This window comes from Phoxinus phoxinus (genome assembly GCF_949152265.1).
Source record: "Phoxinus phoxinus genome assembly, chromosome: 19".
NCBI classification, from domain to species: domain Eukaryota; kingdom Metazoa; phylum Chordata; class Actinopteri; order Cypriniformes; family Leuciscidae; genus Phoxinus; species Phoxinus phoxinus.
The window spans coordinates 23,191,993-23,218,967 of NC_136894.1; the positions used below are offsets into that span (position 1 = coordinate 23,191,993).

Consider the following 26,975-nt stretch of genomic DNA (forward strand, 5'->3'; position numbering starts at 1 on the left):
CACGCCCGGGTACCAGCTTCAGTCGGGCCCTGATGGCCGCGGGTTCTGACATTTGTGCAAAGTTTCAAGAGTTTTCGAGCATGTTAAGGGCCCCAAAAGTGCCCGAGATTTTGCACACAGCAGAGAAAGGGTTAAACTAAACTAGCCCCCCTCCTCACACACACACATACACAGATCCCCCCTCCCCTCCCCACCCCACACAGACAGACACACACACACAGAATAGCAGAGACAGAGAGAGACACAATTCACATTCAAACCACAATATCTGACTTTCTGTTGGTCGGAGCTAATGACTGTAAATTAGAAAGTTGTTCGGCTTGATAATATCAATATACACGCTGAGTTTTGTAACTGTAGGTAAAACTATAACTAAGTTATAACACACTTTATGCATCCTTTTTTAATCATAAATTCGTTTCCTCGCCACGGCCAAACCGTTCGAGATATCAAAAATCCGTCCGCAATTTAGCATCCTCCATGTCTTGACTTCATGCACACCGAGTTTCGTGGTCATCGGATGAATTCTCTGGGAGAAGTGTTTCAAATGCCAGAACATGCGTTTCCATACAGCCCATAATAGCCGACTTCCTGTTGGACTGGCGTAAAACTTAGAGCACGAAAGTTGTTCGGACCCGATGAGATCTACATGTGTACCGAGTTTCATATTATTACATGCAAGCGTGTTTGATATATGGACATGTTTTTGAATCCCATTCCAGGGGGCGCTGCCGAGCCCCCCTGCCACGCCCGGGTCCCAGCTTCAGCGCGGCCCTAATGGCCGCAGGTTCTGACATTTGTGCAAAGTTTCAAGAGTTTTTGAGCACGTTAAGGCCCCCAAAAGTGCCCAAAAGGTAGTAAAATAATAATAAATATATATATATATATATATATAAATAAAAAAAAAATATATATATATATATATATATATATAAATAAATATAGCTGCAAGCAGCGATTACGGGCCCAAGCCGGTGGCACCGCCACCCTGGTGCCTTTAGTTACACTAAAGGCACCGGGCTGGCGCTGCCACCGGCTTGGGCCCTCCATCGCTGCTTGCAGCTATATTTATTTATATATATATATATATATATATATATATATATTTATTTATATATATATATATATATATATATATATATATATATATATATATATATATATATATATATATAAAAAGCCGCCACCCCCGTTGCCTTTCGGGTTCCTGTGCACGACGGGCAATAACGTAACCCCGCTTTGACTGTCGAGAAGAAGTCTGTTTTAGAGCTTGCATCAGTGTGAGTCTTTCTGCTCCCCTCCAAACACACACAGAAAAGGGGGGGGCTGTCTGTGTGTGTGCCCTCCCTCCCTCCCTCCCCCCCCCCCCCCCCCCCCCACACACACACACACAGAGAATGGCAGGGGGAACTCTGGCAGAGAGAGACAAAACCACATTCAAACCAAAATATCTGACTTCCTGTTGGTCGGAGCTAATGACTGTAAATGAGAAAGTTGTCCGGATCGATAAGCACAATATACAGACCGAGTTTTGTGACTGTAGGTAAAAATAACCCACCCACTTTAGTCAAAAGTATCTTAAAAGTAACACACTTCCTGCTGCCAGTTGGTGGCGCTATAACTTTGACTCACAATAGTCACATCCATGTGATCGCCCTCTTACAACAAACGCACTGCTGAAGTTTCATCAAGATCAATAAATGTATGAAGACGTTATAACATATTGTGTTTTTCTTTTCTCGCCATAACTTTGTTTCCTCGCCACGGCCAAACTGTTCGAGATATCAAAAATCCGTCCGCAATTTAGCGTCCTCAATGTCTTGACTTCATGCTGACCGAGTTTGGTGGCGATAGGATAATTTTTCTTGGAGGAGTATATCAAATTCCAGGGGCTTGCATTTTCATACAGCCCATAATAGCCGACTTCCTGTTGGACTGGCGTAAAACTTAGAGCACGAAAGTTGTTCGGCCCATTTAAATCTATATGTGTACCGAGTTTCATATTATTACACGCAAGCGTGTTTGATTTATGGACCAAGTTTTCGGACCGCGTTCCAGGGGGCGCTGTCGAGCCCCCCTGCCACGCCCGGGTACCAGCTTCAGTCCGGCTCTAATGGCCGCGGGTTCTGACATTTGTGCAAAGTTTCAAGAGTTTTTGAGCACGTTAAGGCCCCCAAAAGTGCCCAAAAGGTAGTAATATAATAATAAATATATATATATATATATATATATATATATATATATAAATAAATATAGCTGCAAGCAGCGATTACGGGCCCAAGCCGGTGGCACCACCACCCCGGTGCCTTTAGTTGCACTAAAGGCACCGAGGTGGCGGTGCCACCGGCTTGGGCCCTCCATCGCTGCTTGCAGCTATATTTATTTATATATATATATATATATATATATATATATATATATATATATATATATATATAAAAAACGCCACCCCGGTGCCTTTCGGGTTCCTGTGCACGACGGGCAATAACGTAACTCCGCTTTGACTGTCGAGAAGAAGTCTGCTTTAGAGCTTGCATCAGTGTGGGTTCTGCAAAAGTGCGCATCGAGGGCACATATAAGAAAAAAAATTGTATATATACATATATATATACCGGTATGTGTGTATTTTAAAAATATAAGATCGGATCAGATCGGATCGAATCGAATCGAATAATGATAATCGATTCAAGATCTTGAGAATCGGAAACTAATCGATTCTTGAAATTTGAATCGATACCCAGCACTACTCACACACACACACACACACACACACACACACACACACACACACACACACACACACACACACACACACACACACACACAGTTTAAAAGCAAAAAAAATGTATCCAACCTCATTTAAAAACAGTCTGTCGGTGCCATCTTTTGGACATTCATCATGTTGCATTGGTTTTAATTTCTTGTCCTCAAACAGAGCAGTAATCTATTTATTTTAAGCAGCAAAGATCAGCAGAAGGAGTCTAATTTCATTTACTGTAAGAACAATAGGCTATTGAACTCACAATTCAAGCAATCCACCCCGAACTATAGAGCCAAATCATGAAACTAAAAAGCGCATGGTTGAGACAAAGATGATTTTACTTGCCCAACCTGATTAGAACATGGGGAAAAAAGAAACAAAATCCTGATTATAACATTTATTGTAAGCTGCTATCGATAGTGCATTATAAATACATTAGTCACGGTAACAATGTTGCGAAGCACTCACAAAATAATCACAGTGAACAATTAAAAAATGGGGCGTTTTCATATTTTTTTTCATATCATTGATACAGTTAAGCAACCTCACACGACGAGTCCTCTTTTCATGAATACCACCATCACAATTGAAAAATTGACATTGATTTCATACAACAGTTCAATAAATGCATAAAATGAGTCACTTACACTTTAGATGCAATGTTCCTGTTTTTGTTCTGTTTCAGCAGCGAAAATAGTTCAACAAAGATCACAGCAGAACCATCGCGCATCTCACAGTGTTTTTTCATTAGTGAATGATTCCGCTTTTTAAAAGAATCGCTTGACTCAAAGATTCAATTATCAATCAATAGACAACTGTCTCATTCATTAATGACTCAGTCGTTCAAACGCGTTTGAACGAATGAATCAATGACTCGCTCATTAAGACGGTCGCCTTGCGACACTTAAAGGAGGTTTAGTGTTATGTTCAAAAGTATAGCCTATCATTCTTTCCAACGATCGTTAATTAACTTATATTTAAAACAATCTCATAACATTATTTAATGCATTGTTATTTTTCAGTTTAAAATATTTAATTTGATCAGCCACAGGGTGTCCCTATAGTGTCTTATTATTCTAAATAATTTAATTTATTGATCAAATTTAGAAATTAAAAATGAAATATGAAGCATACATTTAATAAGAGTAGGGGTGTGACTAGGTACAGATATTAGGCTACAATATACAGATTTAAATATATCATCGCGCTCCACCGTCGATTTGAGATTGCAATGCACGTGTGTGTGTGTATGTGTGTGTGTGTGTGTGTGTGTGTGTGTGTGTTAAAATAATTTAGTTTAGTTAGAGAACGGGCACTAACCTATTAAAACCTGAACGTGTCCGCTTAATAAATCGTGAGTTGAACGAGAGTCGCAGCAAAGATCAGTCCAATTTCATTAATCATCATGGGTGAAGAGCAGACTGAAAAGATGATGACGGAATATTTTGTGTAAAAACGACTATTTAAGCGAATCTGTCATTGTACTGTTTTATTGTTTTCCATTAAGAATAATAGGCTATTGAACTCGCAATTCAAGCAATAACGCGTTCACGGCGAGGAACGAGCAGAATTAGAGTGAATGTGTTTTAGTTCATTCCTACTGGACGTCCAGTACTTACTTTCGCTTTTAAGTTAGCGATTTAAAAGCTCCCGCTGGTGTCACACGTCGATTAACCGGTGGGAAAATATCCTCACACAGTCACCCTAATAAATATATATTTATGTCTGAACTATTTTGATCTCATTTAGACCTTACATGCTGGCATTGACTGTCATACATCACTAGAGGGCAGTATAGCCCTATGTATGACTTGATTTTTATTAAATAGCCCTATTCTGTTGGTCTGAGCTAATGACTGTAAATTAGAAAGTTGTCCGGCTCAAGGAGAAGAACACATATATAGATTTTTGTGACTGTAGGTAAAACTAACCCCCCCCTCTTGGGTCAAAAGTATCTTGAAAGTGACACACTTCCTGCTGCCAGTTGGTGGCGCTATAACTTTGACTCACAATAGTCACATCCATGTGATCGGCCTCTTACAGCGAACACACTGCTGAAGTTTCATCAAGATCAGTTAATGTATGAGGATGTTATAACACACTTCCTGTTTCCAATATTCGCCATAAATTTGTTTCCTCGCCACGGCCAAACCGTTCGAGATATCAAAAATCCCCTCGCAATTTATCATCCTCCATGTCTTGGCTTCATGCACATTGAGTTTCGTGGTCATCCGATGAATTCTCTAGGAGAAGTGTTTCAAATGCCAGAACATGCGTTTCCATACAACCCATAATAACCGACTTCCTGTTGGACTGGCGTAAAACTTAGAGCACGAAAGTTGTTCGGCCCGATGAGATCTATATGTGTACCGAGTTTCATATTATTTCATGCAAGCGTGTTTGATATATGGACATGTTTTTGAATCCCATTCCAGGGGGCGCTGGCGAGCCCCCCTGCCACGCCCGGGTCCCAGCTTCAGTCGGGCCCTGATGGCCGCAGGTTCTGACATTTGTGCAAAGTTTCAAGAGTTTTTGAGCACGTTAAGGCCCCCAAAAGTGACCAAAAGGTAGTAATATAATAATAATAAAGAAGAAGAAGAATAAATAATAATCCCAAGAAAAACAATAGGGCCTTCGCCTTTTCAAGGCTTGGGCCCTAATAATAGAGAAGAATAATCCGGAGGAAAACAATAGGGCCTTCGCCTTTTCAAGGCTTGGGCCCTAAATATAGCTGCAAGCAGCGATTACGGGCCCAAGCCGGTGGCACCGCCACCCTGGTGCCTTTAGTTACACTAAAGGCACCGGGCTGGCGCTGCCACCGGCTTGGGCCCTCCATCGCTGCTTGCAGCTATATTTATATATATATATATATATATATATATATATATATATATATATATATATATATATATATATATTTAAAAAGCCGCCACCCCGTTGCCTTTCGGGTTCCTGTGCACGACGGGCAATAACGTAACCCCGCTTTGACTGTCGAGAAGAAGTCTGCTTTAGAGCTTGTATCAGTGTGAGTCTTTCTGCTCCCCTACAAACACACACAGAAAAGGGGGGGGGGGCTGTCTGTGTGTGTGCCCTCCCTCCTCCCCCCCCCCCCCCCTCCTCCTCCAGTATCTCACTGGACTAACACACACACACACACACACACACAGAGAGAGAATGGCAGGGGGAACTCTGTCAGAGAGAGACAAAACCACATTCAAACCAAAATATCTGACTTCCTGTTGGTCGGAGCTAATGACTGTAAATGAGAAAGATGTCCGGATCGATAAGCACAATATACAGACCGAGTTTTGTGACTGTAGGTAAAAATAACCCCCCCACTTTAGTCAAAAGTATCTTGAAAAGTAACACACTTCCTGCTGCCAGTTGGTGGCGCTATAACTTTGACTCACAATAGCCACATCCATGTGATCGCCCTCTTACAACAAACACACTGCTGAAGTTTCATCAAGATCAATAAATGTATGAAGACGTTATAACACATTGTGTTTTTCTTTTCTCGCCATAACTTTGTTTCCTCGCCACGGCCAAACCGTTCGAGATATCAAAAATCCGTCCGCAATTTAGCGTCCTCAATGTCTTAACTTCATGCTGACTGAGTTTGGTGGCGATAGGATAATTTTTCTTGGAGGAGTATATCAAATTCCAGGGGCATGCGTTTTCATACAACCCATAATAGCCGACTTCCTGTTGGACTGGCGTAAAACTTAGAGCACGAAAGTTGTTCGGCCCGATGAGATCTATATGTGTACCGAGTTTCATATTATTACATGCAAACGTGTTTGATATATGGACCAAGTTTTTCGGACCACGTTCAAGGGGGCGCTGTTGAGCTCCCCTGCCACGCCCGGGGTACCAGCTTCAGTCCGGCTCTAATGGCCGCAGGTTCTGACCTGTGTGCAAAGTTTCAAGAGTTTTCGAGCACGTTAAGGGCCCCAAAAGTGCCCGAGAAGTCCCACACAGCAGAGAAAGGGTTAAAATAAAGCCCCCCTCCTCTCTCACACACACAGACACTGAGAGAGACTGGCAAAATTCCCATCAAATCACATTCAAACCAAAATATCTGACTTCCTGTTGGTCGGAGCTAATGACTGTAAATTAGAAAGTTGTCCGGCTCGGGGAGATAAATATAAATACCGATTTTTGTTACTGTAGGTAAAACTAATACCCCATTTTTGACTAAAGGTGGCGCTACTGAGCCCCTCCACCGCGCCCGTTTCTGAAACTTCACACATGCCTAGTACCTAATAAATCTGATATGCATGTTGAGTTTCATGCAATTTGAAGCATGTTAAGAGCCTCAAATGCACCCAAAAAGAATATAAAAGTGTAAAGCGTTGCCATGGCAACAGTATTTAAGATATCAATAATCCTTTCACAGGTCTACATCTGCCGTGTGTTTACATTATACAGATGAAGTTTGAAGCAAATCGGGTAAAAATAAGAGGGTGATTTCAAAGCATTTTGAAAGTGACACACTTCCTGCTGCCAGTTGGTGGCGCTATAACTTTGACTCACAATAGTCACATCCATGTGATCGGCCTCTTACAACAAACACACTGCTGAAGTTTCATCAAGATCAGTTAATGTATGAGGATGTTATAACACACTTCCTGTTTCCAATATTCGCCATAAATTCGTTTCCTCGCCACGGCCAAACCGTTCGAGATATCAAAAATCCCCTCGCAATTTAGCATCCTCCATGTCTTGACTTCATGCACACCGAGTTTCGTGGTCATCCGATGAATTCTCTAGGACAAGTGTTTCAAATGCCAGAACATGCGTTTCCATCCAGCCCATAATAACCGACTTCCTGTTGGACTGGCGTAAAACTTAGAGCACGAAAGTTGTTCGGACCCGATGAGATCTATATGTGTACCGAGTTTCATATTATTACATGCAAGCGTGTTTGAGATGTGGACATGTTTTTGAATCCCATTCCAGGGGGCGCTGGCGAGCCCCCCTGCCACGCCCGGGTCCCAGCTTCAGTCGGGCCCTGATGGCCGCAGGTTCTGACATTTGTGCAAAGTTTCAAGAGTTTTTGAGCACGTTAAGGCCCCCAAAAGTGCCCAAAAGGTAGTAAAATAATAATAATAATAATAATAATAATAAATTAAAGCTGCAAGCAGCGATGAAAGGGCCCTCGCACAGGTGCCACCGCCACCCGGTGGCTTTAGGAAGACAGAGCACGGTGGGCAATGTGCATTTGCCCACCGTGTATAACTCAGATAAGTGTTGCTAGCATGTTTTAGCATGTTTCTAGCATGTTTAGAACTCAATAGCATATTAAATATGTCGCTAGTAATGCATCACAGTGTAAAACGTGTCACTTCCTGTCGTCAGTAGGTGGCGCTATTACTTTAACTTAAAATTGTCATGTAGATGTGTTCAGGGCAGGACTCTTATCAAACGTGTGAAGTTTGGGAAAGATTGGACATTGCCTTCTTCAGTAACACCAACTTCCTGTTTCATTGCATTAGCGTGCTTTAGCACTTAGCTAAGAATTGCTAGCATGTTTTAACATGTTTCTAACATGTATATAACTCAATGGCATATTTAATATGTCGCTAGTAATGCATCACAGTGTAAAACGTGTCACTTCCTGTCGTCAGTAGGTGGCGCTATTACTTTAACTTAAAATTGTCATGTAGATGTGTTCAGGGCAGGACTCTTATCAAACGTGTGAAGTTTGGGAAAGATTGGACATTGCCTTCTTCAGTAACACCAACTTCCTGTTTCATTGCATTAGCGTGCTTTAGCACTTAGCTAAGAATTGCTAGCATGTTTTAACATGTTTCTAACATGTATATAACTCAATGGCATATTTAATATGTTGCTAGTACTGCATCACAGTGTTAAACATGTCACTTCCTGTTGCCAGTAGGTGGCGCTATTACTATAACTGAAAAGTGTCATGTAGATGTGTTCAGGGCAGGACTCTTATCAAACGTGTAAAGTTTGGGAAAGATTGGACATTGCCTTCTTTAGTAACAACAACTTCCTCTTTCATTGCATTAGCGTGCTTTAGCACTTAGCTAAGAATTGCTAGCATTTTTTAACAGGTTTCTAACATGTTTATAACTCAATGGCATATTTAATATGTTGCTAGTACAGCATCACAGTGTTAAACATGTCATTTCCTGTTGCCAGTAGGTGGCGCTATTAATATAACTGAATATTCTCATGTACATGTGTTAAACATGAGAATATTCAACCGTGTGAAGTTTGGGGCAGATTAAACATCCAATGCCTGAGTTACAGCAAATTCCTATTTAATTGCATTAATAGCATGATTTAGCACCTAGCTAATGTTTGCTAGCATGTTTTAGCATGTTTCTAGTATGTTGTTAACATGTTTAACACTTGCTGGCACTTTTTTGTATGTTATTAGGAGTCCAAAACAGTGTTAAACATGTCACTTCCTGTTGCCAGTAGGTGGCGCTATGACTGTAACTGAATTTGAGCATGGTCATGTGTTCAGGACAGAATGCTTATCAAACGTGTGAAGTTTGGGGCAGATTGGACATTCAATGCCTGAGTTACAGCAAATTCCTATTTAATTGCAGTAATAGCATGCTTTAGCACTTAGCTAATGTTTGCTAGCATGTTTTAGCATGTTTCTAGTATGTTGTTAACATGTTAAGCACTTGCTGGCAATTTTTTATATGTTATTAGGAGTCCAAAACAGTGTTAAACATGTCACTTCCTGTTGCCAGCAGGTGGCGCTATGACTGTAACTGAATTTGAGCATGGTCATGTGTTCAGGACAGAATGCTTATCAAACGTGTGAAGTTTGGGGCAGATTGGACATTGTTTGCCTGAGTTACAGCAACTTCCTGTTTCATGGCGAAACATCAAAATTTGTCAGGCCGCCGAGGACACGCCCTTCGACGAAAACTCTAGATCTTCGCAATTTAACGTCGCAAAGGCCTTAAGATTACACTCACCAAATTTGAAGATGATCAGATTAAAACTGTAGGAGGAGTTCGTTAAAGTACGAGGCATGAAAATGGCAAAAACTGCACAAAAATCAGAGAGGAAGTTCGAAATGGCTGACTTCCTGTTGTGTTTAAGGCTATGCTCCAAGAGACTTTTTTGTAGGTATTGGGTCATTACATGTATGTACCGATTTTCGTACACGTACGTGAAACGTAGCGGGAGGCGCACTCCGTTGAACCTTTATAGGTGGCGCTATCGAGCCATTTTACCCCGCCCAATTCTGAAACGCATATCAGATGTCAATTTTCGCCAGTTCTGACGCGTGTGCAAATTTTCGTGAGTTTTCGTGCATGTTTAGGCCCTCAAAAATGCGATTAAATGCGGAAAATAATAATAATAATAATAATAATAAACAGAGCAATTCCAATAGTGTCCTCGCACCATCGGTGCTCGGGCCCTAATAAATATAGCTGCAAGCAGCGATTACGGGCCCAAGCCGGTGGCACCGCCACCCTGGTGCCTTTAGTTACACTAAAGGCACCGGGCTGGCGCTGCCACCGGCTTGGGCCCTCCATCGCTGCTTGCAGCTATATTTATTTATATATATATATATATATATATATATATAAAAAGCCGCCACCCCCGTTGCCTTTCGGGTTCCTGTGCACGACGGGCAATAACGTAACCCCGCTTTGACTGTCGAGAAGAAGTCTGCTTTAGAGCTTGCATCAGTGTGAGTCTTTCTGCTCCCCTCCAAACACACACAGAAAAGGGGGGGGCTGTCTGTGTGTGTGCCCTCCCCCCCCCCCCCCACACACACACACACACACAGAGAATGGCAGGGGGAACTCTGTCAGAGAGAGACAAAACCACATTCAAACCAAAATATCTGACTTCCTGTTGGTTGGAGCTAATGACTGTAAATTAGAAAGTTGTCCGGATCGATAAGCACAATATACAGACCGAGTTTTGTGACTGTAGGTAAAAATAACCCACCCACTTTAGTCAAAAGTATCTTGAAAGTAACACACTTCCTGCTGCCAGTTGGTGGCGCTATAACTTTGACTCACAATAGTCACATCCATGTGATCGCCCTCTTACAACAAACACACTGCTGAAGTTTCATCAAGATCAATAAATGTATGAAGACGTTATAACACATTGTGTTTTTCTTTTCTCGCCATAACTTCGTTTCCTCGCCACGGCCAAACCGTTCGAGATATCAAAAATCCGTCCGCAATTTAGCGTCCTCAATGTCTTGACTTCATGCTGACCGAGTTTGGTGGCGATAGGATAATTTTTCTTGGACGAGTATATCAAATTCCAGGGGCATGCATTTTCATACAGCCCATAATAGCCGACTTCCTGTTGGACTGGCGTAAAACTTAGAGCACGAAAGTTGTTCGGCCCGATTAAATCTATATGTGTACCGAGTTTCATATTATTACATGCAAACGTGTTTGATATATGGACCAAGTTTTTCGGACCACGTTCAAGGGGGCGCTGTTGAGCTCCCCTGCCACGCCCGGATACCAGCTTCAGCCCAGCCCTGATGGCCGCAGGTTCTGACCTGTGTGCAAAGTTTCAAGAGTTTTCGAGCACGTTAAGGGCCCCAAAAGTGCCCGAGAAGTCCCACACAGCAGAGAAAGGGTTAAAATAAAGCCCCCCTCCTCTCTCACACACACAGACACTGAGAGAGACTGGCAAAATTCCCATCAAATCACATTCAAACCAAAATATCTGACTTCCTGTTGGTCAGAGCTAATGACTGTAAATTAGAAAGTTGTCCGGCTCGGGGAGATAAATATAATTACCGATTTTTGTTACTGTAGGTAAAACTAATACCCCATTTTTGACTAAAGGTGGCGCTACTGAGCCCCTCCACCGCGCCCGTTTCTGAAACTTCACACATGCCTAGTACCTAATAAATCTGATATGCATGTTGAGTTTCATGCAATTTGAAGCATGTTAAGAGCCTCAAATGCACCCAAAAAGAATATAAAAGTTTAAAGCGTTGCCATGGCAACAGTATTTAAGATATCAATAATTCTTTCACATGTCTACATCTGCCGTGTGTTTACATTATACACATAAAGTTTGAAGCAAATCGGGTAAAAATAAGAGGGTGAATTCAAAGCATTTTGAAAGTGACACACTTCCTGCTGCCAGTTGGTGGCGCTATAACTTTGACTCACAATAGTCACATCCATGTGATCGGCCTCTTACAACGAACACACTGCTGAAGTTTCATCAAGATCAATTAATGTATGAGGATGTTATAACACACTTCCTGTTTCCAATATTCGCCATAAATTTGTTTCCTCGCCACGGCCAAAGCGTTCGAGATATCAAAAATCCCCTGGCAATTTTTCATCCTCCATGTCTTGACTTCATGCACACCGAGTTTCGTGGTGATTGGTTGAATCGTCTAGGAGGAGTATTTTAAATTCCATTGCATGTGTTTTTTAAACTACGCCAAATAGCCGACTTCCTGTTGGGCTGGGGTAAAAAGTCAGAGCACGAAGGATATATGAACCGATGAGATCTATAAGTGTACCGAGTTTCATATTATTCCACGCAAGCGTGTTTGATTTATGGACCAAGTTTTCGGACCGCGTTCCAGGGGGCGCTGTCGAGCCCTCCTGCCACGCCCGGGTACCAGCTTCAGTCCAGCTCTAATGGCCGCGGGTTCTGACATTTGTGCAAAGTTTCAAGAGTTTTTGAGCACGTTAAGGCCCCCAAAAGTGCCCAAAAGGTAGTAATATAATAATAATAATAAATAATAAATAATAATAATAAAGAAGAATAATCCGAAGGAAAACAATAGGGCCTTCGCCTTTTCAAGGCTTGGGCCCTAATAATCCGAAGAAAAACAATAGGGCCTTCGCCTTTTCAAGGCTTGGGCCCTAATAAAGAAGAAGAAGAAGAAGAATAATAATAAATATAGCTGCAAGCAGCGATTACGGGCCCAAGCCGGTGGCACCACCACCCTGGTGCCTTTAGTTACACTAAAGGCACCGGGCTGGCGCTGCCACCGGCTTGGGCCCTCCATCGCTGCTTGCAGCTATATTTATTTATATATATATATATATATATATATATATATATATATATATATATAAAAAGCCGCCACCCCGTTGCCTTTCGGGTTCCTGTGCACGACGGGCAATAACGTAACCCCGCTTTGACTGTCGAGAAGAAGTCTGCTTTAGAGCTTGCATCAGTGTGAGTCTTTCTGCTCCCCTCCAAACACACACAGAAAAGGGGGGGGGGGGCTGTCTGTGTGTGTGCCCTCCCTCCCTCCCTCCCTCCCCACACACACACACACACACACACACACACACACACACACACACACACACACACACACACACACACACACACACAGAGAATGGCAGGGGGAACTCTGTCAGAGAGAGACAAAACCACATTCAAACCAAAATATCTGACTTCCTGTTGGTCGGAGCTTATGACTGTAAATGAGAAAGTTGTCCGGATCGATAAGCACAATATAGAGACCGAGTTTTGTGACTGTAGGTAAAAATAACCCACCCACTTTAGTCAAAAGTATCTTGAAAGTAACACACTTCCTGCTGCCAGTTGGTGGCGCTATAACTTTGACTCACAATAGTCACATCCATGTGATCGCCCTCTTACAACAAACACACTGCTGAAGTTTCATCAAGATCAATAAATGTATGAAGACGTTATAACACATTGTGTTTTTCTTTTCTCGCCATAACTTCGTTTCCTCGCCACGGCCAAACCGTTCGAGATATCAAAAATCCGTCCGCAATTTAGCGTCCTCAATGTCTTGACTTCATGCTGACCGAGTTTGGTGGCGATAGGATAATTTTTCTTGGAGGAGTATATCAAATTCCAGGGGCATGCATTTTCATACAGCCCATGATAGCCGACTTCCTGTTGGACTGGCGTAAAACTTAGAGCACGAAAGTTGTTCGGCCCGATTAAATCTATATGTGTACCGAGTTTCATATTATTACATGCAAACGTGTTTGATATATGGACCAAGTTTTTCGGACCACGTTCAAGGGGGCGCTGTTGAGCTCCCCTGCCACGCCCGGGTACCAGCTTCAGCCCAGCCCTGATGGCCGCAGGTTCTGACCTGTGTGCAAAGTTTCAAGAGTTTTCGAGCACGTTAAGGGCCCCAAAAGTGCCCGAGAAGTCCCACACAGCAGAGAAAGGGTTAAAATAAAGCCCCCCTCCTCTCTCACACACACAGACACTGAGAGAGACTGGCAAAATTCCCATCAAATCACATTCAAACCAAAATATCTGACTTCCTGTTGGTCGGAGCTAATGACTGTAAATTAGAAAGTTGTCCGGCTCGGGGAGATAAATATAAATACCGATTTTTGTTACTGTAGGTAAAACTAATACCCCATTTTTGACTAAAGGTGGCGCTACTGAGCCCCTTACCACGCCCGTTTCTGAAACTTCACACATGCCTAGTACCTAATAAATCTGATATGCATGTTGAGTTTCATGCAATTTGAAGCATGTTAAGAGCCTCAAATGCACCCAAAAAGAATATAAAAGTTTAAAGCGTTGCCATGGCAACAGTATTTAAGATATCAATAATTCTTTCACAGGTCTACATCTGCCGTGTGTTTACATTATACACATAAAGTTTGAAGCAAGTCGGGTAAAAATAAGAGGGTGAATTCAAAGCATTTTGAAAGTGACACACTTCCTGCTGCCAGTTGGTGGCGCTATAACTTTGACTCACAATAGTCACATCCATGCGATCGGCCTCTTACAACGAACACACTGCTGAAGTTTCATCAAGATCAATTAATGTATGAGGATGTTATAACACACTTCCTGTTTCCAATATTCGCCATGAATTCGTTTCCTCGCCACGGCCAAACCGTTCGAGATATCAAAAATCCCCTCGCAATTTATCATCCTCCATGTCTTGACTTCATGCACACCGAGTTTCGTGGTGATTGGTTGAATCGTCTAGGAGGAGTATTTTAAATTCCATTGCATGTGTTTTTTAAACTACGCCAAATAGCCGACTTCCTGTTGGGCTGGGGTAAAAAGTCAGAGCACGAAGGATATATGAACCGATGAGATCTATAAGTGTACCGAGTTTCATATTATTACACGCAAGCGTGTTTGATTTATGGACCAAGTTTTCGGACCGCGTTCCAGGGGGCGCTGTCGAGCCCCCCTGCCACGCCCGGGTACCAGCTTCAGTCCGGCTCTAATGGCCGCGGGTTCTGACATTTGTGCAAAGTTTCAAGAGTTTTTGAGCACGTTAAGGCCCCCAAAAGTGCCCAAAAGGTAGTAATATAATAATAATAATAATAATAGTTAAGAAGAATAATCCTTTGGAAAACAATAGGGCCTTCGCCTTTTCAAGGCTTGGGCCCTAATAATAAAATATAGCTGCAAGCAGCGATTACGGGCCCAAGCCGGTGGCACCGCCACCCTGGTGCCTTTAGTTACACTAAAGGCACCGGGGTGGCGGTGGCCCCGGCTTGGGCCCTCCATCGCTGCTTGCAGCTATATTTATTTATATATATATATATATATATATATATATATATATATATATATATATATATATATATATATATATATAAAGCCGCCACCCCGTTGCCTTTCGGGTTCCTGTGCACGACGAGCAATAACGTAACCCGCTTTGACTGTCGAGAGGGCAATATAGCCCTATGTATCACTCGATTTTATTTAACCAAATGTTTTTTTAACAAAATATGTTATTTATCTGATTCATCCAACCCTATACTGCACTCTTTTACTAATACTATATTATATTTCATCGTTTTCATGTAAGTTACACATAATACATTGATTGAAAAAGAAACTCAAACTTTTTGTTTATGGTAATATTATTTGATACAGAAATAAATAAGTGAGACTGTGGGAGTGAGGGGAGGGTAATGACAGCCAAAGGGAGACAGAGACAGATAACTTTTGAAACTAAAAAAATGACATCCTAACTTTGATAATGTTTAAATATACATAAAAATGCAGCATATAATTAATTGAAATTAGTGTACTTTAAAACACTTGTTTAAAATAAAATACACATTTAAACACTAGATGGCACAATTGTTCATAGTCTTTCTGCTCCCCTCCCCACACACACAGACACACACAGGGGGGGGCTGTCTATGTGTGTGTGTGTGCCCTCCCTCCCCTCCCCACACAGACACACACAGGGGGGGCTGTCTATGTGTGTGTGTGTGCCCTCCCTCCCCTCCCCACACAGACACACACACACACACACACACATAATGGCAGGGGGAACTCTGTCAGAGAGAGGCAGAGAGAGACAAAACCACGTTCAAACCAAAATATCTGACTTCCTGTTGGTCGGAGCTAATGACTGTAAATTAGAAAGTTGTCCGGCTCGATGTGCACAATATACACACCAAGTTTTGTGACTTTAGGTAAAACTAACCCCCCCACTTTTGTCAAAAGTAACACACTTCCTGCTGCCAGTTGGTGGCGCTATAACTTTGACTCACATTAGTTACATCCATGTGATCGGCCTCTTACAGCGAACACACTGCTGAAGTTTCATCAAGATCAATTAATGTATGAAGACGTTATAACACATCGTGTTTCTCTTTTCTCGCCATAATTTCGTTTCCTCGCCACGGCCAAACCGTTCGAGATATCAAAAATCCGTGCGCAATTTAGAATCCTCAATGTCTTGACTTCATGCTGACCGAGTTTGGTTGCGATTGGATGAATTTTCTAGAAAGAGTGTTTCAAATTCCAGGGGCATGCGTTTTCATACCACCCACAATAGCCGACTTCCTGTTGGACTGGCGTAAAACTTAGAGCACGAAAGTTGTTCGGCCCGATGAGATCTAAATGTGTACCGAGTTTCATATTATTACATGCAAGCGTGTTTGATATACGGACAAGTGTTCGAATCCCATTCCAGGGGGCGCTGTCGAGCCCCCCTGCCACGCCCGGGTACCAGCTTCAGCCTGGCCCTGATGGCCGCGGGTTCTGACCTGTGTGCAAAATTTCAAGAGTTTTCGAGCACGTTAAGAGACCCAAAAGTGCCCGAGATTTTGCACACAGCAGAGAAAGGGTTAAACTAAACTAGCCCCCCTCCTCACACACACACACAGACGCAGAGGGGCAGAGGGAAAATGCTCCAAATAGTACACATTCAAACCAAAATATCTGACTTCCTGTTGGTCGGAGCTAATGACTGTCAATTAGAAAGTTGTCCGGCTCGGGAAGATAAATATAGATACCGATTTTTGTTACTGTAGGTAAAACTAATACCCCATTTTTGACTAAAGGTGGCGCTACTGAGCCCCTTACCACGCCCGTTTCTGAAACTTCGCACAAGTGTACTAGGCAATAAATGTGATATGCATGTTGAGTTTCATGCATTTTGAAGCATGTTAAGAGCCTCAAATGCATCCAAAAAGAATATAAAAGTTTAAAGCGTTGCCATGGCGACAGTATTAAAGATATCAATAATCCTTTCACAGGTCTACATCTGTCGTGTGTTTACATTATACAGATGAAGTTTGAAGCAAATCGGGTAAAAATAAGAGGGTAAATTCAAAGCATTTTGAAAGTGACACACTTCCTGCTGCCAGTTGGTGGCGCTATAACTTTGACTCACAATAGTCACATCCATGTGATCGGCCTCTTACAGCGAACACACTGCTGAAGTTTCATCAAGATCAATTAATGTATGAGGATGTTATAACACACTTCCTGTTTCCAATATTCGCCATAAATTCGTTTCCTCGCCACGGCCAAACCGTTCGAGATATCAAAAATCCCCTCGCAATTTTTCATCCTCAATGTCTTGAGTTCATGCTGACCGAGTTTCGTGGCGATTGGTTGAATCGTCTAGGAGGAGTATTTTAAATTCCATTGAATGCGTTTTTCTAACTACGCCAAATAGCCGACTTCCTGTTGGGCTGGGGTAAAAAGTCAGAGCATGAAGGATATATGAACCGGTGAGATCTATAAGTGTACCGAGTTTCATATTATTTCATGCAAGCGTGTTTGATTTATGGACCAAGTTTTCTGACCCCGTTCCAGGGGGCGCTGTCGAGCCCCCCTGCCACGCCCGGGTACCAGCTTCAGTCCGGCTCTAATGGCCGCGGGTTCTGACCCGTGTGCAAAGTTTCAAGAGTTTTTGAGCACGTTAAGAGACCCAAAAGTGCCCGAATAGTCGTAAGAAAAATAATAATAAATATAGCTGCAAGCAGCGATTACGGGCCCAAGCCGGTGGCACCGCCACCCTGGTGCCTTTAGTTTCACTAAAGGCACCGAGGTGGCGGTGCCACCGGCTTGGGCCCTCCATCGCTGCTTGCAGCTATATTTATTTATATATATATATATATATATATATATATATATATATATATATATATATATATATATATATATATATATATAAAAAGCCGCCACCCCGTTGCCTTTCGGGTTCCTGTGCACGACGGGCAATAACGTAACCCCGCTTTGACTGTCGAGAAGAAGTCTGCTTTAGAGCTTGTATCAGTGAGAGTCTTTCTGCTTCCCTCCAAACACACACAGAAAAGGGGGGGGGGGGCTGTCTGTGTGTGTGCCCTCTCTCCCTCCCCTCCCCCCCACTCCACACACACACACACGCACACACACAGAGAGAATGGCAGGGGGAACTCTGTCAGAGAGAGACAAAACCACATTCAAACCAAAATATCTGACTTCCTGTTGGTCGGAGCTAATGACTGTAAATGAGAAAGTTGTCCGGATCGATAAGCACAATATACAGACCGAGTTTTGTGACTGTAGGTAAAAATAACCCACCCACTTTAGTCAAAAGTATCTTGAAAGTAACACACTTCCTGCTGCCAGTTGGTGGCGCTATAACTTTGACTCACAATAGTCACATCCATGTGATCGCCCTCTTACAACAAACACACTGCTGAAGTTTCATCCAGATCAATTAATGTATGAAGACGTTATAACACATTGTGTTTTTCTTTTCTCGCCATAACTTCATTTCCTCGCCACGGCCAAACCATTCGAGATATCAAAAATCCGTCCGCAATTTAGCGTCCTCAATGTCTTGACTTCATGCTGACCGAGTTTGGTGGCGATAGGATCATTTTTCTTGGAGGAGTATATCAAATTCCAGGGGCATGCATTTTCATACAGCCCATAATAGCCGACTTCCTGTTGGACTGGTGTAAAACTTAGAGCACGAAAGTTGTTCGGCCCGATTAAATCTATATGTGTACCGAGTTTCATATTATTACATGCAAACGTGTTTGATATATGGACCAAGTTTTTCGGACCACGTTCAAGGGGGCGCTGTTGAGCTCCCCTGCCACGCCCGGGTACCAGCTTCAGCCCCGCCCTGATGGCCGCAGGTTCTGACCTGTGTGCAAAGTTTCAAGAGTTTTCGAGCACGTTAAGGGCCCCAAAAGTGCCCGAGAAGTCCCACACAGCAGAGAAAGGGTTAAAATAAAGCCCCCCTCCTCTCTCACACACACAGACACTGAGAGAGACTGGCAAAATTCCCATCAAATCACATTCAAACCAAAATATCTGACTTCCTGTTGTTTGGAGCTAATGACTGTAAATTAGAAAGTTGTCCGGCTCGGGGAGATAAATATAAATACCGATTTTTGTTACTGTAGGTAAAACTAATACCCCATTTTTGACTAAAGGTGGCGCTACTGAGCCCCTTACCACGCCCGTTTCTGAAACTTCACACATGCCTAGTACCTAATAAATCTGATATGCATGTTGAGTTTCATGCAATTTGAAGCATGTTAAGAGCCTCAAATGCACCCAAAAAGAATATAAAAGTTTAAAGCGTTGCCATGGCAACAGTATTTAAGATATCAATAATTCTTTCACAGGTCTACATCTGCCGTGTGTTTACATTATACACATAAAGTTTGAAGCAAATCGGGTAAAAATAAGAGGGTGAATTCAAAGCATTTTGAAAGTGACACACTTCCTGCTGCCAGTTGGTGGCGCTATAACTTTGACTCACAATAGTCACATCCATGCGATCGGCCTCTTACAACGAACACACTGCTGAAGTTTCATCAAGATCAATTAATGTATGAGGATGTTATAACACACTTCCTGTTTCCAATATTCGCCATAAATTCGTTTCCTCGCCACGGCCAAACCGTTCGAGATATCAAAAATCCCCTCGCAATTTATCATCCTCCATGTCTTGACTTCATGCACACCGAGTTTCGTGGTGATTGTTTGAATCGTCTAGGAGGAGTATTTTAAATTCCATTGCATGTGTTTTTTAAACTACGCCAAATAGCCGACTTCCTGTTGGGCTGGGGTAAAAAGTCAGAGCACGAAGGATATATGAACCGATGAGATCTATAAGTGTACCGAGTTTCATATTATTACACGCAAGCGTGTTTGATTTATGGACCAAGTTTTCGGACCGCGTTCCAGGGGGCGCTGTCGAGCCCCCCTGCCACGCCCGGGTACCAGCTTCAGTCCGGCTCTAATGGCCGCGGGTTCTGACATTTGTGCAAAGTTTCAAGAGTTTTTGAGCACGTTAAGGCCCCCAAAAGTGCCCAAAAGGTAGTAATATAATAATAATAAAGAAGAATAATCCGGAGGAAAACAATAGGGCCTTCGCCTTTTCAAGGCTTGGGCCCTAATAATCCGGAGGAAAACAATAGGGCCTTCGCCTTTTCAAGGCTTGGGCCCTAATAATAATCCGAAGGAAAACAATAGGGCCTTCGCCTTTTCAAGGCTTGGGCCCTAATTAGTGGCATTTACTATGGACTGCTGCAGAGATGACACATGATATTTTTGTAGGCCAACCCAAAAGATTTTATCACCCTTGTTCCCTCAACAAAAAACAAATAGGATTTTTCCATAGAGCTTAATTTATGCAATAATCCAAAAGCCAATGTCCAACAAAAGTTTGGATTCTTACTTGTTTTGTTCATCATGATAATTTCACAAATGAACAACTTGCCAGAGATAAAAAGCTAAACATGTCACCACCATTAAGCTTCAGAATTTTCTTTTGGGTCTTTATTTAAAAAAATAAAATAAAAAATTTGATGAGTTTACCGGTTCGGCGTGATGTTTAATGTCTCAGACAACATCTGTAGTCCCATTTAGCTACTTGTTAGCAATGGCATTCATCAAGACATTCATCAAGACATCAAAAATTACAAGGGTGATGTATTTTATGTCGTAGAATAAAACATGAAAATATCTTGAGATTGTGTTAACCACAGACCTTATTTTAAGCATTTAAACGAAAAAACTATTTAAAAAAAACATCGTCTTCAGGATGATGGGACCAGAAGTGCTAAAAAAACAAACTAAAAAATATGTTATCTCTGCAACACTCTATTGAACTATTGAATATCACATCACATCGTAGTAATACTACAAACATAATCCCTTCCTCGCAGGTTCGGGTGGAACAGTGATCACCGTCTCTGGTTCTGGCTTTGGCACAGATGTAGCACTCGTCTCCTTCGAGATCGGCGGTGTGGCTTGTAGCGTGACATCCATCACAGATATGCAGTTGCTGTGCACTGTTGGAGAACACGCAGGAGGAACTTTCCCAGTCATTTTTCACCATCAGCTCAAAGGTCATGCCTTGACCCAGTCTGTCTTCACCTATGAGCTGCTTCTGACAGGGGTCACACCGAATGAGGGTAATCAAAAACACTTTCTCTAGTGTAAAATATTTGTTAATATGGACAGGATATAGCAAAACTGACTGGCAGTTTCAAACCTTTTGTAAAATTTCAGCAAACTCAGAAGGAAATGTGCCTAGTTACATGGAAATAAGCGACACTTGTCATTCTATAGAATATAGATATAATAGTACCTAAGTTAAGTTAAAACGAATAACTTGTAACTTTTTTTTAAAGGTGGCTTGTACAATATAGTAATAATTTAGCTTTTCATTATATGAAAATCCATGGTTACAAACACAAGTGGCGGGAAACGTGAACAAAGACAACAGGAAATAATGCCAAGCAAAGTAAAAGTCCATGAAAATTAAACTAACCAAACGGATGACTAAATAATCATGACAGTAACAATATAAATGTCTTTACTGTCGCATTTGATCAATTTAATCTATCCTTGCCAAATAAAAGTATTAATTTCTTTCCAAAAAAATAAAAAAATACTGATTCTAAACTTTTAAATTGTATTTTGAGTGTATGGTACTCCAGCACAAAATAACAAGGAAAATCACTTAATATACTTGTTCATGTTAATCAAACTAAACACTTCTTGGCCACATTTATCTGTAACATTTATCTGCCAACTTGAACAGGTTGTGTGATGTCCTTATCATGGAAAAACAAAACATGAACTTTCAGATAACTTTCAGATTTTGTGCAGTGAATTTATTTGTTGCCAAGAGCATCAATCCAATCAACCAAAATTCAAAAGATGATTAGAAACAAAAATAGTTAATGTTAATAATTTTGCAAACTGTTGGGCCCATGAAGTTTGTTGTAATTTTTTTCATGTCCAATACGAACTCTGGGTCCTGAAGTTGGGTACCTTTACTTAGTTGCTGTCATATTCAAAGTACACAAAACACAAAGACTACAAAGTAATAAGACACTACATGATGCCTTTGCTTTGTCTTTCTGTAGGAAGTTACGCCGGAGGAGCTGTTGTTGCCATTCAAGGCTCTGGATTTGACCCAAACATCACAAGAGTCCTTATCTGTAACCGAGAGTGTAATGTGCACCTGCAGAACTCCACATCTACCCAGTTGAACTGCGAGGTCCCACCCAACAATGGTATGTATCAGTTTAAAAGCATTGCATGTGTGTCTAGAAATGTTCAGTTAGCAAAGCTTAAAGGGATAGTTCACTTTAAAATTAAAATTCTGTCATAATTTACTCACCCTCAAGTTGTTTCAACCCTGTATTAATTTATTTCTTCTGCTGAACACAAAGAAAGATATTTTGAAGAATGTCAGTAACCTAACAGTAGTCTGTACCCATTGACTTCCATAGTATTTTTTTTTCCTACTATGGAAGTCAATGGGTACAGACTACTGTTTGGTTACTGACATTCTTCAAAATATCTTTCTTTGTGTTCAGCAGAAGAAATAAATTAATACAGGGTTGAAACAACTTGAGGGTGAGTAAATTATGACAGAATTTTAATTTTAAAGTGAACTATCCCTTTAATCCATCAAAGCAATTATATCTACGGTATGTCTGAACTCCCAGTCCAAAGATTTTCCGCAAAAGCAAAACCAGAAATGCTTTAACTGACCAGAAGTCAGTCACTGAGAGACGATGACAAATGTGACAGCTCGGAAACAAGTCACAGATGAATAGAACTGAAAGTCTATCAGTCTGCCTGCTTGTATCTTAATGAATGCTTTTGTCTCTTGCAGGAAGTGAAGCAGAGCGGGCCTGCACAGTCATAGTGATGAATGGAGGTGACACCGTCAACCTCACGAACAGCTATACTTACAGATCCTCTCTGACCCCTGTTATCACCAACGTTTCACCACGCAGAGGGGGAACCGCTGGAGGCACCAGACTCACGATTACCGGCTCAGGTTTCAGGTGCAGAACAGACCAGAATTACATTGTAACTGATTGTCCTCCAATCATGCTTGGATACAGTGTTCATTGTTTACTTCAGCATTATTGTTTCTAAATATAACATTTAGGCCCTATGTGTTGTACAGCCAATAGCATTTTTATTTTAGTATTGTTTTATACTGTATACTATTATATTTGTATTAGTATTTTGAATTGGCTTTTATTTTTATATTTTCAGTTTTATTTTTTGATTTAATTTAGTTTAATTTTTATTTTATTTGCTTTTGTCATTTTTATTGTTTATATATATATATATATATATATATATATATATATATATATATATATATATATATTATATATATATATATATATATATACATATATTATTATTTTTGTATTTTTTTCCCAAGTTAGTAATTTTAATGCTTCAACCTAAACTTATTTCAGTGCGTTGACAAAGCATAATTTCATTATTTAGTTTAAAAGGTTAGTTGTCTTAAAAACAAGACTTAAGTTCATCTTCTGAACTCTTGAAAGTATTGAAAGTCACCCAAAACTGTTGATGATAAAAGTAGACCATACAAGTTGTACACTATATTTCATTATCTATTAAAGCCTATTGAGGATTAAGAAATTATGACAGAATAATTTTACTTACTTTTCTCAAGTTCACTGGCTTTTGTCTTTCACCTGTAGCTCAAATGTCAATGAAGTCACCGTCACAATCGCAGGGTCTGTCTGCGATGTCCAGTCAGCCAGTGAATCACAAATCATCTGTGTGACCAACTCTCAGCGCAAATCCCAAGAAACTCAAGTGCGAGTCCAGCTGGGGAACAGAGGAATTGCCAGAATGGTAACTTGTGACATAAATATATTTGACCTTATTAAACAGCACAGTGACAAACTAAATACTTATTTATTCTCATTATATATATTATTAAATAATAATATCTGTATCTGTAATATCAATAATATAATAATGTCTGTCTACTCTCGCAGAATAATGCTACCTTCTTCTACATTGACGTATGGTCGTCTCCCTATACATGGGGGGGTCTCTCTCCTCCTGAGGAGGGCACGTTTGCAGTAATCACTCCTGGCCAGACCATCCTCCTGGACACCAGCACCCCAGTTCTTAAGATGCTCCTTATCCAGGGTATGCTTATTTAAACAAATACTGCCTTTATTAAACAAAGCCTTGGTTCACTTACACTCACAGTTATGTGAATGTCTCTTTTCTATTTAGGTGGGCGACTGATTTTTGATGAGGCCGATATTGAGCTGCAGGCAGAGAATATTCTGATCACAGATGGTGGAGCGCTGCAGATCGGAACAGAGCAGGCCCCCTTCCAGCACAAGGCCATAATCACACTGCATGGACACCTGCGTTCTACAGAACTTCCTGTCTATGGCACCAAGACCCTGGCTGTCAGAGAAGGGGTGTTAGATCTGCATGGTATGCAAATAAACAACACTATTTAGGTTAAAAATTTTAGTGAATTCAGTATAATTAAAATGTATATACATAATATATTATATTAAATATTTATAAAATAAATAAATAAAATAAATATTTATATATATTTAATATACATTATTGTTCAAAAGTTTTTTTTATTAATACTGTATTCAGCAAGGATGCATTAAATTGACCAAATAGGACAGTAAAGGCATTTATAATGTTACAAAAGTTTCCACAAAAATATAAAGCAGCACAACTGTTCTCAGCATTAATAATAGTAATAATAAATGTTTCTTGAGCAACAAATCAGCATATAAAAATTTGTATTGATGCTGAAAATGTAGCTTTATTTAGAGTTGATCTTTACATACATACGTATACATGTGTGTGCCTTGTGTTGTCGATTGATTAAATTTTTTTACTAATAATCACGATTAATTGCACCTAACATTAAAGTTTCTAATATATTTTTATATTGTGATACATCACATTGAATCTCCAAAATAATTTACAACATTAAGACATTTAATGTCTTATAAAATATTTAAGGCATCTTGTTACTAAGCCCTACGAATGAAGGCCAGTATCACTAATACCAGTACTGATATTGATGTCTCTATTAAAGTGAATTTTAGCCATTAATTGTAGCCATTCAACATTAAAGTATAATGAAAGTTATCAATTTTAACATTTAAAAAAACTACTTTAATTTAATTGAATTTGAAAAAATCTTCACATAAACACATTGTAATAAGTGTCACATGTAGCTTTGCTTTTAATAAATCAGGGCTCAATGCTAAGGTTTTTTTTCTACTGGCCCAGTAGGGCTGGTTCAGATTTTTATCTGCCCTGCTAAAATGCACAAAAAAAGTTTTATTTTCATTTTACCCCTTTTAACATTGTTAAAAGTGCTTTAACAATGCTTATTCAAGCTACAAAAGTAATTCATTCAAGAGCAGTGATTGATTTTCAAATTTCTGTCTTCACTGCATACATTATACATTGAATATAGATTAATCCGTGTTATAGCTACAAAAGTTATTCAGTCAAGAGCAGTGATTGATTTTTCTTTGTCTTTTGTTCTTTGATTAATATAAATGACAGACAGCAGCAGGTTTATTAGGCTGTTGTCACTTTAAGACCTGACGCACATGATTATTTACATGCATTTAACAATTTTTAACTCATTTAAGACAAGGAAATTTGACAAAACAGGAATTTTGACAAAAACTCAATGCGGCGCTGGGGTACTCTCTGAAGTGGCTTTCGTGTTTCGGATATCCCTAAAGAAAAAAAGAAAAAAAACATATGTATGTTTTGTGAAGTTTTAATATGCAGAAGTGCGATTAAGATTTGAGGGCCTGTTTTCCAGACCCCAAACTTTTGAACAATAGTACAAATATTAAATAATCTGCAAAATGCATAACCATAAACATTGAACAGATGTAACTTAAAGGGATAGTTCACTTTAAAATTACAATTCTGTCATCATTTACTCGTCCTCAAGTTGTTTCAAACCTGTATGAATTTCTTTCTTCTGCGGAACACAAAGGAAGATATTTTGAAAAATGTCAGTAACCAAACAGTTAACTGGTCCCATTAACTTCCATAGTATTTTTTTTCCTACTATGGAAGTCAATGGGACCAGTTAACTGTTTGGTTAACTGTCAAAATATCTTCCTTTGTGTTCAGCAGAAGAAAGAAATTCATACAGGGTTGAAACAACTTGAGGGTGAGTAATTGATGACAGAATTTTCATTTTAAAGTGAACTATCCCTTTAAACACATTTTCTTTAATTATAATTATTCATTTTTTGTCTGTAACTTGACTAAAGAATCAGAGACCTCAGAGGTACTGGAAAATTTGCAACTAAAAGGTCACAAAGTCAGAAACACAAAATGAAGTGATCCTCACAAATATAGAAATGACGTACATAACATTCCCAGAAGGCTAATTTAATTCAGAAAAGCCCCTTTGGTGGGCATCACAAAAGTAATCACTTCCCTGCAGTGAGAGGTTTTGTTCAGGGCTTAACTAGAATCCTACTTCTCTAGGAATCCCTGTCCCTATGACGTGGACTCGCCTTTCTCAGACTGCACAAAACGGCTCCAACACGCTGACACTGATGGATGCCGTCACCTGGAAGACTGGCGACGAAATTGTTATCGCTTCCACTGGGCATAGGTATTGATGCACCACCCCAAACATACAGCAACATTTCAGGTTGATTTATTT

General features: G+C 40.5%; 1 protein-coding gene across 1 annotated transcript in view; it reads left to right on the top strand.

The window, feature by feature from the left end:
- The window catches only part of LOC306986510 (fibrocystin-L-like), a gene marked incomplete at its 5' end in the record, with an annotated part of 57,233 nt that overhangs the window by 14,942 nt on the left and 15,316 nt on the right, over nucleotides 1-26,975 (top strand). The window contains 7 exons of the mRNA XM_079589818.1: nucleotides 21,154-21,402; nucleotides 22,363-22,512; nucleotides 23,121-23,295; nucleotides 23,974-24,130; nucleotides 24,277-24,433; nucleotides 24,524-24,733; nucleotides 26,795-26,924. Of these exons, the coding sequence (XP_079445944.1) occupies nucleotides 21,154-21,402; nucleotides 22,363-22,512; nucleotides 23,121-23,295; nucleotides 23,974-24,130; nucleotides 24,277-24,433; nucleotides 24,524-24,733; nucleotides 26,795-26,924 (1,228 nt within the window). The remainder of the gene's footprint in view (nucleotides 1-21,153; nucleotides 21,403-22,362; nucleotides 22,513-23,120; nucleotides 23,296-23,973; nucleotides 24,131-24,276; nucleotides 24,434-24,523; nucleotides 24,734-26,794; nucleotides 26,925-26,975) is intronic.